Consider the following 12,986-nt stretch of genomic DNA (forward strand, 5'->3'; position numbering starts at 1 on the left):
AGCTTTTCACAACCCAATATAGATTTATTCGTATTGCAATGAATATGGATTTACTTTCCATTTGGCAAGGAGACGTGCTTACTATGAGCCAATTCTTATCTTTTCACAACCCAATATAGAATTATTCGTATTGCGATAAATACGGATTCACTTTCCATTTGGCAAGGAAGGTTAATGAGTTGATAGACTCTCCCAATAGCCTTGGAATCAAGCTCCATAACACGATCCACTCACTATAGGTGTGGCCTTGGTCAATGTCCATAAACTCACACCTTTTGCCTTCTCCTTGGGCTATGAGAAAGTCAATTTTAAGAGAAAATTCTCTCTCGATACTCACTTTCAAAGAGCCCTAGAATGCTCAATGACTCTAACATATCGCCTTTAACCACTCTGCCTCAATAATCTAAAGAGAAATGGAGAATCTGGCTCACAAAGCTTGCAAGATAGCTAGAAATTGTGAGAATATCTATTACACACTAAGAATGCTCCTACAATTTAAGATAGCGTTGAAATTTGTCATTCCATGAATTGTCCCTCCTTGGGAGGAAATGTTAAATGAAGATTTGGGTCCCACAAATTGAGGCCCTTAGCTTTATCAAATAAAGACATGTAGATTGTAAGGAAAAGTACTTGAGGCTTCTCTTCTCAAAAGATTGCTAGCCCAACAAACAAGAAGCAATAAAGTGTATCATTTTTGTTCAAGTATTTTCATGTAATAACTTCACCTACAAAATACATGATGTAGATTGTTCGCGGCTCGCCACGAAGGACGTCTGTAGTATAACTATCTGGCACTAACATAACAATGTCAATACTTAGGGAAGTAACTCAGATGGGGCACGGAGACTCTTTGAGGTTGTCAGCCCTGAAGAAGTGAACCTAGCAAGCAAATTCATCAACTCAACAAGCTAACCACCACTCCGTGATCAAAAAATTTGACTATGTCCTATCTCATCGCTCTAGGTCATCGCTATATTAGGTCTAAGGTCACAAGTCTACAAACTTTGTCGACAAGTAATCAAAATCATGATCCATCATGTACCATACCACATAAACTGCAATAGAACAACATAAACATATCGCCCTCATGTCTAATAACACTCTCCTTGGTCAATTTTTTTTAAAAAATAGTGTTTTAAGCACTCAAATTTGTAGATAAACAAACCACAATAGAACTTGAAATGCTTACACTGAAATGGAAGAGAAAGAGACAAGGAATACAATGTAATTCTTAAAATTGAATTTGGATTCCCGATTCAAGAGAAAAATGGATTACAACTTGGATCAGAGTAGCCGCTTGACAATTGTACACATAATTCTTCTATTCCCTAAGATAATGACGTGTGTTCATATTAATGTTTTTCACCTTTATATCTAGGGATTCCAAAATGGCCAATGACCGGCTACTTGGGCTTTGAGTACAAGATCAAATATTACAACTCGGAGTTTCACATCTAAAATTACAAATGCTCATTTACAAATCTTCCTTCGCCATCGGATTGAAGATGGTGGAGTCCATCTCAAAACCCCCCGTCATGAAAGCTTCTTCAAACATCTACATGTAGTGTGAGGGTAGAAATATTATTCGGGCATACATGCCATGATCACATTCTTCAAGGGAGCCTCTACCTCCAGGTTCAAGCTGATTCCATCTGTCTTTTCGTTAAGGAATATCTCCCATGTATGTTCTGATTTATATCATCAAATGCTTCAATACAAATAAGGATCATCTTGGCAATCTTCCATGTCATTGGCAAGTCAAATCTAGGGCATCTCTCATGAGTTTGATGATAGCCTTGAGTGCATGTGACATGTTCGCTTTAGTGGTCTTGTGGTTGTGTGCAAGTTTTGCAATGTCTGGGTAGTTGAGCACTAGGGGTCTTCTACTCTTCTATATTATACATGTCTCTAGGTTGGGTCGATCGGCAAGTGTTGGGGAGCATTTCTGTAGGTTGTCTCATCCTGGGTGCCTTTCAAACCACTCCTTGCGCCATAGAGTTTGGATTTCTAGGATGAGAAACACTTGCTCTTTAGTCACTGGAACTCCTTAGTAGTTTCCTTGAGCATTAGGTTTCGGTGTTGGCAATAGCTTCTTCTTCCACAGGTTGGCCTTTTGTTTCATAAGAGGTAGAGAAATCATTTGATGGCCAAAATTCTTGAAATGCTCATCTGGTTTGATCACAAGTAGGGGCCCAAATTCCAAAACCTTGAGCTCATAAAGCATATGATCTTGGTGAACTCCTTCTGGCATATCTACAATCCATTGTTGAAGCTCGTCTCTGGCATCCACTGATTTATTTTCTTCTTCAATATCTTGCATTCCTCCCAAAAAATGAGCCAAAATTATTTTGCATACTCACATATATATACTCTCACTCTAGGCATCATGATTGTCAAAATTTTGTACGTATGGCTCATTATGATCCCTGATAGGAGGTAAAAACGAGATAAAATGAGCCGTAGGCAAGTCTTAAAAAACTCCATTATTAAAACCAAAGCTCCCGAGGTGTGCACCATATTCCACATAGTGGGCTCAACAAAACCAATAATAGATCCCAGTCCCACTTACCCTAATATAATTAACAAAAACAACCATTAATAGGCTACTTAAGGACCTCTCTTCTTAAGCAAGAAAAGAGGAACCAAATTCTCTGATACCAATGTAATGGGAATGGCCTATGAACTTTGAGAGTAAGGGAATTAGGATATTAGATAAAGCACTTTTGTGAAATTACTTTTGTGAGCATAGCGGGTGAACTTAATTGATGGTAGCAACATAAACATGGTACTTAGTTAACTTGGCATGAACAATACTTTTGCAAGAGAGAGAATTTAGAGAACATGACAACAGTTGAGGACCGGATTTATGTGGAGCCAGTCCCCCCTTACAATAAGCATTTGTATTATGATTTCTCCCATTAAGAGAGACTTGTTACAATACAATCTTTGTGTTCCTTGTGACCTAGGTGATGCAATGAAGATGGAAAGCTTCATGCATCACAAACATAACATAAACTTGAAGAAAGCTTTAACTATCCCAAGCCTCAGTCCCAAGACCTCAAACACCTTCGAAGGTGGAGAGAGCTAGCAGGGAATGAGGGTAGGGAAGAGGAAGAAGAAACATTTCGTAGGAGAAAGAATTAGTTCCTCACTTATCATAACTCTTGTTGCTAGCATACATAATAGCATAGTAATGAAGAAGAAGGAGATGGCAAGCTTAAGCATTCAAGCATGGCTATTGGTTGGATTTGCACTCCATATCCAAGAGTGTTGGTGTAGGCTCTCAACCTCTACTTGCTTGGAGAAGGAGAGGGAGCTCTTGCACTTTGTATAGCACCCCATGAGAGTGTTTGTGAGTGTGTGTGGGTGAGTATACCCCCTAAGAAACCCCCTAGCTTGCTTGGGTCCACCCCCCCTTGTAGCTCATGCTTGAAGCTCATTGGACCCCTCCAGGCCTAGCCAATCACAAGCAGCAAGGGTAGCCTTGAGACAAGTGTCCCCCTTTCCCTTTTGAGAGAGAGGGCTAGATAAATGCTAAATCAATTAATTAAATCTCCTGAATTATTATTGGACCCCTTGGGTGGCCAACCAATAGGCTTCAGGCACACCATGAGGGCAACATGAGGAGGAACTTGACAAGTGTCCCTTTTGCTTTCTTTGTACCATGCATGCCTTGTGTGAGTGTGTGGGTGTTCTCTCTCATCCCCCCTCATGTAGGGCTTGCCCTCTCCTTGTAGGGATTGAATCTTTGACTTTTTGACACCTCAAGCCCCTCATGCATAGGCCCAGTTCCCACCACAAGCTTGGCTCATAAGCACTTTAAGCTTGGGCTGGGTTCTCACCTCAAGTGCAACCCTAGCATGTCAAGCATCTCAAGCACCTCAATCATCAAGCACCTTAGTCATCAAGCATGACAAGCAGGACAAGCACCTCGAGCTGGGTCGAGTTCCCACGCCTCAAGCTCAGCCCTAGCTTACCTAAGGTCAAAGGCCTTTTACACACATTATTGGAGGTCTTCAATGAAGCTAACCCTAAGGTCTTATGCTCCATTTTTTAGCCTTGCTCTTTGATAGACCATCTCTCATTTGGGCCCCTTTACCATTGGCCCCGTGTTGAGGTAGATCTATAAGCACATGTCTATATCTTAACACTTGTTCCCATTTATTCTCCCACATTAAGTGATCAATTTAATATGAGAAAATCATTTGGGTTGGTTAGATATTAGATATTAGATTTTATGACATTTGTATACACTCACAAAGTATCCAATTCCACTAAGCTTGACCATTTGGACATACCCTTTGAATTTTGGAACCTTAGCATTTTGGCATTGTTAATGGGTTGAACCTTAGGGTCTTTGAAGCCTATTGTTGCACATTGCTCTTTTGTAGATGCCCCCCCTTTGGATCCCTATTTTCCCTCCTTTGGATCCCTATTGTGGCCGGTCTGCCAGCTTAACCAATATTCTAGATTTTTCTCCCCTGGTACTTCCCCATATTAAATGATCAGTTTAACATGAGAAAATCATTTAAGAGAATTAGATATTAGTTATTATGACAAAAGGATTGGATTTACCTAGTAAAACCTTACTTGTGGGTAATCCATAACAAATAGCTTAGCCTTAAGGAGTTTCCTATCCATTCAATGGTCTATTCCTTGGATTTTTCTTGTTTAGAGACTCTGACACATAATATATAAAAGAACTTAGAGCTCTCGATATCATAACAATTAGGCTATTCCAAAATAAACCTAAAAATGTTTTTCATTGGTGTTGGAATTAAGATTGCAAGGATGCACGCACAACTTGGAGAAGATGACGAAGCTCAAGGCACACAACGAATAGTGTATTGCTTTGTGCACAAATAGAAAGATAATTTATCCATAAAGTGACCTCCCCGAGGTGATAATGTACCTCAATGTGCTTTGTGAAAGCATGAAAAAATGGGTTCCTTGCAATTTCCAGTGCGCTAGGACTATCAGTGTAGATGATATTGGCAGTGTCATATCCAACACCCAAATCATTCAACGCATTTGAGTCATACACACTCAATTGTAGCTGTGAAGAATGCCATGTACTTAACTTCACAACTAGAAGTGTCCATAGTGGGTCGCTTCTTGCTCAACCATGATATGCATGAGCTATTAGCATGAAAAAAATACAACCTATGGACACTTGTGTGTCATAACAACTAGCATAATCTGATTCTAAGTAAGCATGCAAACTTGGCGGCAATGATCCCCCTTGGGATAAAACAACCCAAGATGCAAAGTGACACTTAAATAACAAAAGATCCTTTTAACAACCTACCAATGCTTAGACCATGGGCTATGCATAACTTTGATGACCTGTGAAACTGCAAATTGAATATTTAGTCTCCTATTGCATACATAAATAAGGCATCTTTAAATGCTAACAGTAGAACAATCTCCAACATCATGAAGACTCAATTTCAAACCTATTTCTATTGGAGTAGCAATAAGTTTGCAGTCCTCAAGTCCAAACTTACATAGTAGTCTCTATGTATCTTGCTTGACACAAAGCAATACTTCCATTTCACTGCTTAAACTGCATGATCAAGTAATGATACAAAAATACAAAGTCTTTCATCTTGAAAGTATCATTCAATGTATCCTCGAATTAAGCAATCTATACCTTATTTGGATGAGTAATCAAAAAATCATATACATACAAAACAACGATGACATACACATCACCCTCACAGTTGACATACAAAGTACTTTTAGTTGGACTGTTACGAAATCCTTGTTTAACAAAATGGGTGTTAGCTTTTTCTCATACCAAGCATGAGGAGATTGCTTCAAAACCATACAAAGCTTTTTTGCATTTGCATTTGCACACTTTTGTTGCTTGTTCTTTCTTCACAAAACCATGAGGCTGCATTGCATATACTTCCTCAAATATATCACCATTAGAAAGTAGCAACAATGTTTGATTGGCGTACATTTCATCCGAAATGAGCTAACAATCCACATAGAAAATGAACAATAATCATACGACCAAGTGGAAGCGAAAGTCACTTTAGTTAGTGCCTTTTTGTTGAGCATAACCTTTTGCAGCAAGTCTAGCCTTGTAGCGATCAATCTCATCATCCAGCTTACGTTTCAACTTGTTAACCCACTTCATATCAATGACCTTTTTTCAAGGTAAATCGCATAAAGTCTATGTTTCATTCTTCATAAGTGATTGCATCATATTATTTATAATTGCATCATATTGTGATTGCATTGGAGTCATCCAATTTTTTAAATTTTGTGCTTCATTAAAAGAAAGAGATTTCTCTTCATCACACAAACTAGAAACAACCTAAGCATAACAATCTGACACATATGATGCATGGGAAGAACTTGAGAAAGTACAACTAGACATATGTGCATCCATTTTACTATCATGCAAAGTATGCACCATCCATTTTGGCATACCCCTAGAGTCTTCATTCTCAACAATGTCCACATCAACTATATCAAGTACATCTGCAATAGTAATAAACTAATCTGTAACATTTTAAAAAACCCCATAGGTTGTATATGTGCCTCATTGGAACTTACATTCAAGTTTCCACCATTAAAAAGAGACAACATAGTGTCATAAATGTCTTGTGAGCTTACATTATCCCTGGTACTTTATAACAAACGTTGGATAGAATATCTCACAAATATAACAACAAAGATGCATTTTGTTTGTGGGTGGTATAACCTAGAATATCCCACAAATACAACATCTTGTGAAACAAAGATGCATTTTGTTTGCAAATGGTATAACCAACAAAAATGCATTTGTCAACCTTATCATCCAATGTTCTACGTTGTGTGACAACCAAATACATGCATGTCATCAATAGATGGCTTCTTATCATAGATGTTGCTTTGAAAGTGCTACAAACTTTTGTTCAAGTGTATTGAGACCATGGAAAGTGCTTGAAAGTGCTTTACTTAAGACATTGCTTTGAAAATGATGTCCAAGTATTTCAAAGAATTTTGCAACAATATTTAGATGGAGGTACAATCTAGGGTGGCTACAAACTATAAGCCACCTATGGATGGATCACACAGGTGGAATTTACAAGTTCTAGTCTAGGAGCATGTTGTTATAGATTTTTTCAAATATATCATTTAACAATTGATATACATTGGGCTCACCTTCCATTAAGCACATTGAAAACCTATTGCATTGCACCATGTGGGAGTAGACATAAGAGCAATGGGCTTGTCATTCAGAAGGACATAGGTATCTCCTCACCCATTTACCTTATCGTAGAAGTGTCTCAATGAAAAATCAATGTTTCTGAATTTGACTATGCCACTCGTTCCTATCAATTTTTATGGTTAAGCACTTTGTGTCAATGCACCTAAGGATGCCATGGTCTGTGGCTGGCTCATCTAAATATTTCACTCAAAAGTTTTGGTCAACCATCAATGCATTGTTCAAGTCGTCGTGGTGACTTAGCACACATGGGGGACTCTCGATAACACCAAGAAAAGAGAAGTTTCTATGAAGTCTTCTAAATGAAAAACAAGGCAACCCTTCAAATTTGAAACCTTTTATGGAAAGATCAATTTAGAACATAACGAGAAGCCATACAAAAAATAACCATGTCTCCATTTCCTCTAAAGCGTGTTCACATTCCAACACAAGAAATTTCTATAATTTATATCTTAGCTCATGAAAAGGTAAGTCCCATCAACAGAAAAACAAAACTTGATAAAATCTTGCAGGTGTGCCCATCTCTAGAGGCTCGCTTGTCCAAGGCTTGTTTTAGAGCGCCAAAAAGATACAATGATGAAATGTTAAGAGTCTGTGAGAAGTTGGTGTACATCTAGGAACCAATGTTCGTAAAAAGTCTCATTTCAAGCTTGAGCAAGTTGGCAATTAAAAATATCCACTTCGAAAATAGGGAAATGAGAAAATGTGGTAAATTTTTTACAAAGAATTTACAAGTTATTTTGCATTCTCTTGTTTATGGTTTGCTTAAAAGAATTTGTGTGCACGATTGGCAAAAAGAAATTTCACTTATTGTATTTGTTGGATTGCCTAGATTTTGAAAGGCGGTTTTTTTCAAGCTCTGGTTGTTCCCTCTAGGGCCGAGGCTACTTGCAATGAAACTATGTACTATTCACTCTAGCGCTTCTTTTTCTTTCGTTTAGGCGCAACCTTTTTCCAAGGAGTCCTCAATCTATTGCACAAGAAGATTTAATAATTCTCATGTAGGAAAAGGGAGCCTTTTTTTAGTATTTTTCATCCTCAATCTATTGCACAAGAAGATTTAATAATTCTCATGTAGGAAAAGGGAGCCTTTTTTTAGTATTTTTCATACAATACATAACATCATAAGCTTCTGTGAGGGAGACTCTGCATACCTAGCTAGGTACGATTGGGGGCAAGGGACCACCAGCCCGGTCTATGAGGGAGGCACGACATACCTAGGTAGGTACCACGGGGCGGTGGTCCCTTGCCCTCAATCGATACCTAACTAGGTATGCATTGCCTCCCTCATAGTAGACACTCATGATGTTGAGGTAAGTCATAATGTGGGAATTAATGCGAGAATCTGTTCAAAACTTCTTGTGAATTGAAGCAAACACTAAATCAAACCAATGATCTGAAGGCACATGTACTTCCTGGCGGCTTTCTTTGAGTCGGACGCTTACATAGACATTTCAAATTTCCAAGTCATGCTAAAATAGGGGGCTTAAAAATACAGAATATCCTCATTTATCCACCAAGATGCCCGATTAGAAAGGTTCAAGAATAGCTCAAGATGTGAAAAAGTAGCAATGTTATTTCATAAGTAGCATGTCATACATAAGACGGCAGAACAACAAAATCCCTACTAAAGAGCTGTGTAGGGGGGATAGGATAATGCTACGATAATGCTGGCATCAATCCGAGGACAGGGAGGAAGAGCTGGATGATGAGGGTGGGTGGAGAGGGCGCAACGTCATCTCCAGCAAGGTTCAAGCCCTGTAAACAGAAACCACGCGGTAGGTGATCAGACAAAGGGAACTGTGGTCATGCAAGCAAACTAATAAAAATGGATATGGAAGAGGAGAGAGAGAGAGAGAGAGAGAGAGAGAGAGAGAGAGAGAGATTATGAACCGTCCTTACAATGAATAACATCCTGAGCTTTTGCTCGAGAAGCACCGCATACCTAGCTAGGTACGATTGGCGGCAGGGGACCACCGGCCCCCCCACCGGGCCGGCGGTCCCCTGCCCCCAATCGTACCTAGCTAGATATGCAGTGCTTCCCTCACAAAAGCTCTACCCGACGAGTTCGTACTCAAGACATGATAGTCCGAGAGAGAGAGAGAGAGAGAGAGAGAGAGAGAGAGAGAGAGCCTTACTTGGAGCAGTCGGTATTGAGGCTGACGGACGTCTTGAGAGGTATATTGCATGCCTTTGAGAGGCTTTTAGCTCGGCCCTGGTTGAGGTTCTTGCCCAGCTTCGCAGCGTTCTGCTTGATGCACTCGCATACCGACTTCCTTGCAGGCCCCACCGCCTGCTTGTTGAGGTTGGCCAAAGAGGCGCAGCATGCAGGGGTGGGTTTGGGCGACAGGGTAAACAGATAAGGCACGCACTTTACGAAGTAGCCCTGTACTTGGCTGCACGTCAGGGCCTCCGCCCCTTTACTCGTACTGCCTATCAACAGCGCCAAAACTACCATCACTAGCATGCACAGGCGTACGTAGGTTGCCATTTCTTCGCCTTCTCTCTACACACGCCCACACTCACTAAGCTAGCACAAGCTTTCCTTTCTCCCGCTCTCAGTGTCTAGCTCTTCTGACGCTTGAAGGTACCACGGCCATCGCCACCGGCTGTATATATACCGGTACGCTTCTCTCACTCTCTCTCCCTCTCTGCGGGCTTACCATTTACGCGTGCCGACGTTTGTCAAGATTTCACTTAACTCCGCCGCTGACTTTTTGGCGCTCCGTCCCTCGAGCCTCTTTCCCAGTCCCATCTTCCACGCCTCACCTGCTCTCATTTACTGCCTCCCCGCGCCAAATGGCCTAATTTTCAAGTTGCGACCAACCACACCCTCTAAAAGTGGGCCTCACTCCTTGTTGTAGAATGCCGTCCATTGAGAATTAGACCTTTTGAATTTTGCGTCTGCACAGTGCACACATTTCGCACTCAACCAAATCAGATGCCAAGTTCTGGGCGGGCCAGTGCATGCAAGCATTCAACTAAGGGCATGGTCACACGAGGCTTAGTTTTTTGTAAGCCTCGACCAGTGCTCACCATGGCAGGTACGGATCCGGAGGTTGATAGGCAGCAATGGGTAGAGAGAGAGAGGGGTTGACGGGCAGCAGCATGAGAGAGAACTGGAGCAGTGATCGGCAGCTAACCGGGATAGTTTTGAAACTATGTCTAAAAAGGCATAGTTACAAAAGTGAGCTAGTGAAAACCTGCAAAAGGCGGCTTTGTCAGAGGGCTGGTCGAGCTGTGTTCCTCGAAACTAAGCCTCGCGTGACCATAGCCTAAGAGTGGAGGGGTTAACCATACTTATTACTGATGGTGGGGCGGGGAGGGAGGACTTGTTTACTAATTGACACCTCTTTTTGGGAGAAGGGATCAATGGCTCACAATCATCGGTTAATTGTGATCGTTGGATTGCCTATGGAATGAAAAGATTTCCACTTTCTCGGATCCGGGCTTGAGCCCGCTACCCTCTCCCATACGGAATTGATTATAACCACCAAGCTATCGTGCATTCGTTGAAAGGTGTGTGTGTGGTAAGTTTATAGATCACGGCGTTGCGGACAAGTTTACACTTAGTTCACATTGAGTTCATACCAAATTTGGTGTGGTGTGCAGACCCTCCCCAGTTCACACTAAGCTCACACTTTGTTCACGTTGAGTTCACACCGAGTTCACACCAAATTCGGCATGGTGCACATACCTCCCGAGTTCACTCTTAGTTCACACCTAGTTCAAATGGTGATCTCACGGCTCGGATTGCACCCGCCTTGCGACGCCTACTGTGGGTCATTGATCCCACCTCCCTAGGTAGGTGTCAATTAGTGACAGGGGGGGAGAGAGGGGGGGGTTGTTTTAGAGTAAACCCTTGCTCGTGCAAAAGGCTTCCAATAGCAAGCTCACACAAGAGCATTGTTTTCAACCGTCGACCATGCTCATGTTCAAACAAGTCACCATTTTCAAGGTTTACAAGAGAGCATTGTTTTCAACCGTTGACCGTGCTCATGTTCAAACAAGTCACAGGCTCGAGGAAACACTGAAGAAGATTATAGACATGTGCACTTCTTAGCTGTAATTCACATTGTCAAAGGGTTGTGCCCTTGTGTGCAACCATGAACATAAACTGCTACAGACGAAAACGTCGCGAGCCGTGCAAAATACCAAGAATGACATGCTACAAGCGATAACACCATGAATTTACATACCTTACGAATCACATAGCACATAATTGAAACTGCACGCGAACAGAGAGAGACAGAGAGCGGGAGAGAGCGAAAGAGCACGAGCAAACACACCTCCTAGAGCGGAGTGCTATGCCGGCACGACGAAGAGAAGAGAGGAGAGGAGAGAAGAAGATACAAGCATTGGGTGCAATCTTCCCCCATGCAAGAGTGACCATTTTTCCTCTTGCACGTATTTCATTTATAGATTTGTTGAATGGTCAAATTGAGTACAAACTGGCCGGTCGGTCATAAATGGCCGGTCGGTCGGTCGGTCATAAATGGCCAAAGCTCATAAAGAGCACTTGAATAATCAAATATATATAAAATATAATATCCTTTTGCAATAGCCTAGCTCGGTCAAGCCTTTTCCACCTGTCAGCTGCAATAAATAGTAAATTATCAATTCCGTAACATACCTCTCCGTTGGAAACCAACTGTCCTCAGTTGCGAAGATAAGAGATCTGCAAACGTTACTTGTCAAAATCAGTGATTAGAAATCTGTGGCAAAAAAAAAATCATATAGTAAAAATAACGGCCGTCATCCACATACTACCTATTCTAGTGTCCCATACCACTAGAATAAGCAGTGTATGTCATACCCTAATGGATCAGGATATCATTGGTCACACTCATCATGCAATAATCCATTCTCAACATTCTCAAGTTCAATACTATCGCGATAGAAAGTCAACATATATCCATTCCAAATCCAAATCCAAACATCTGCCAACATATACCCATTTCAAATCCAAATCCAAATGTCCTTCATTTTGTATACCCAGGGAACAAAATCACACCAGTTTTACAGTAGTGGCCAACCACTGCAGAATGATTTTGTGATCGGTGTTGCCTAAACCAGCGAATCTACACCCGATGTGCTGCCTAAATCGGCGAATCTGCACTAATGCTGCCTAAATCGCTGAATTCGCATTTGGTATTGTGTAAAAATCATGAATATGTAGTTTATCAATGTGTTGCCTAAATCTACAAATCTACACCAAGATGAGCATTGACACACTGCCTAAATCAGTGAACCTATACGCCTGTGACCAATGGACTAGACATGGCATTAAAAAATATTTACTATCTATTTGAGACCACTTTGGAGTATATCAAAGTACGTACAAAGTTCTGGGATTATTGAAAGTACCTCAGCTCGTGTGAGTATGGTCATAAAGTTAATGTCAAATGCTTCTCAATAGAAATTCAATTTAGTTCAAAGTGCAAGCCACAATATGAAATATGGTTGGGTTCACATCTCAAAAGATAACACGAAAAAAAAAGAAAAAACAGGGAGGTATTGGATGTACGTACTTGGATGATGTACTGTATTTGAAATATATACTAGTTTGTGTGTGGGGAAAGAGGTACAAGTAGTATTAACTATCAAACTTACACCAAAGTATAGTTAACAAATTCAAAATGTGTTAATATTGTGTTAATGATTGGCCATGAAATAAAATAATATGTCATGTTGATTAAGGTATGCTAAGTAAAAAATGATTTAACATGTAGAGTGGTACAACTGTATATAGAAAAACTCAAAC

General features: G+C 40.7%; 1 protein-coding gene across 1 annotated transcript; it reads right to left on the reverse strand.

The window, feature by feature from the left end:
* Positions 1-8,778: 8,778 nt before the first annotated feature.
* On the reverse strand, positions 8,779-9,821 carry LOC147452684 (non-specific lipid-transfer protein-like). Its single transcript, XM_086518996.1, has 2 exons — positions 9,361-9,821; positions 8,779-8,980 (listed from the first exon to the last, which is right to left on the reverse strand). Exons 1-2 carry the CDS (start codon positions 9,711-9,713, stop codon positions 8,974-8,976), a joined length of 360 nt encoding a protein of 119 aa, XP_086375122.1. The 5' UTR covers positions 9,714-9,821; the 3' UTR covers positions 8,779-8,973.
* Positions 9,822-12,986: the final 3,165 nt, after the last annotated feature.

Source organism: Adiantum capillus-veneris, chromosome 8, assembly GCF_014529385.1.
Source record: "Adiantum capillus-veneris isolate H3 chromosome 8, ASM1452938v2, whole genome shotgun sequence".
NCBI lineage: Eukaryota > Viridiplantae > Streptophyta > Polypodiopsida > Polypodiales > Pteridaceae > Adiantum > Adiantum capillus-veneris.

What these genes read in the sequence shown, in the direction of transcription:
- LOC147452684 (XM_086518996.1), bottom strand. Translation starts at nt 9,713, where the DNA reads ATGGCAACCTACGTACGCCTGTGCATGCTAGTGATGGTAGTTTTGGCG.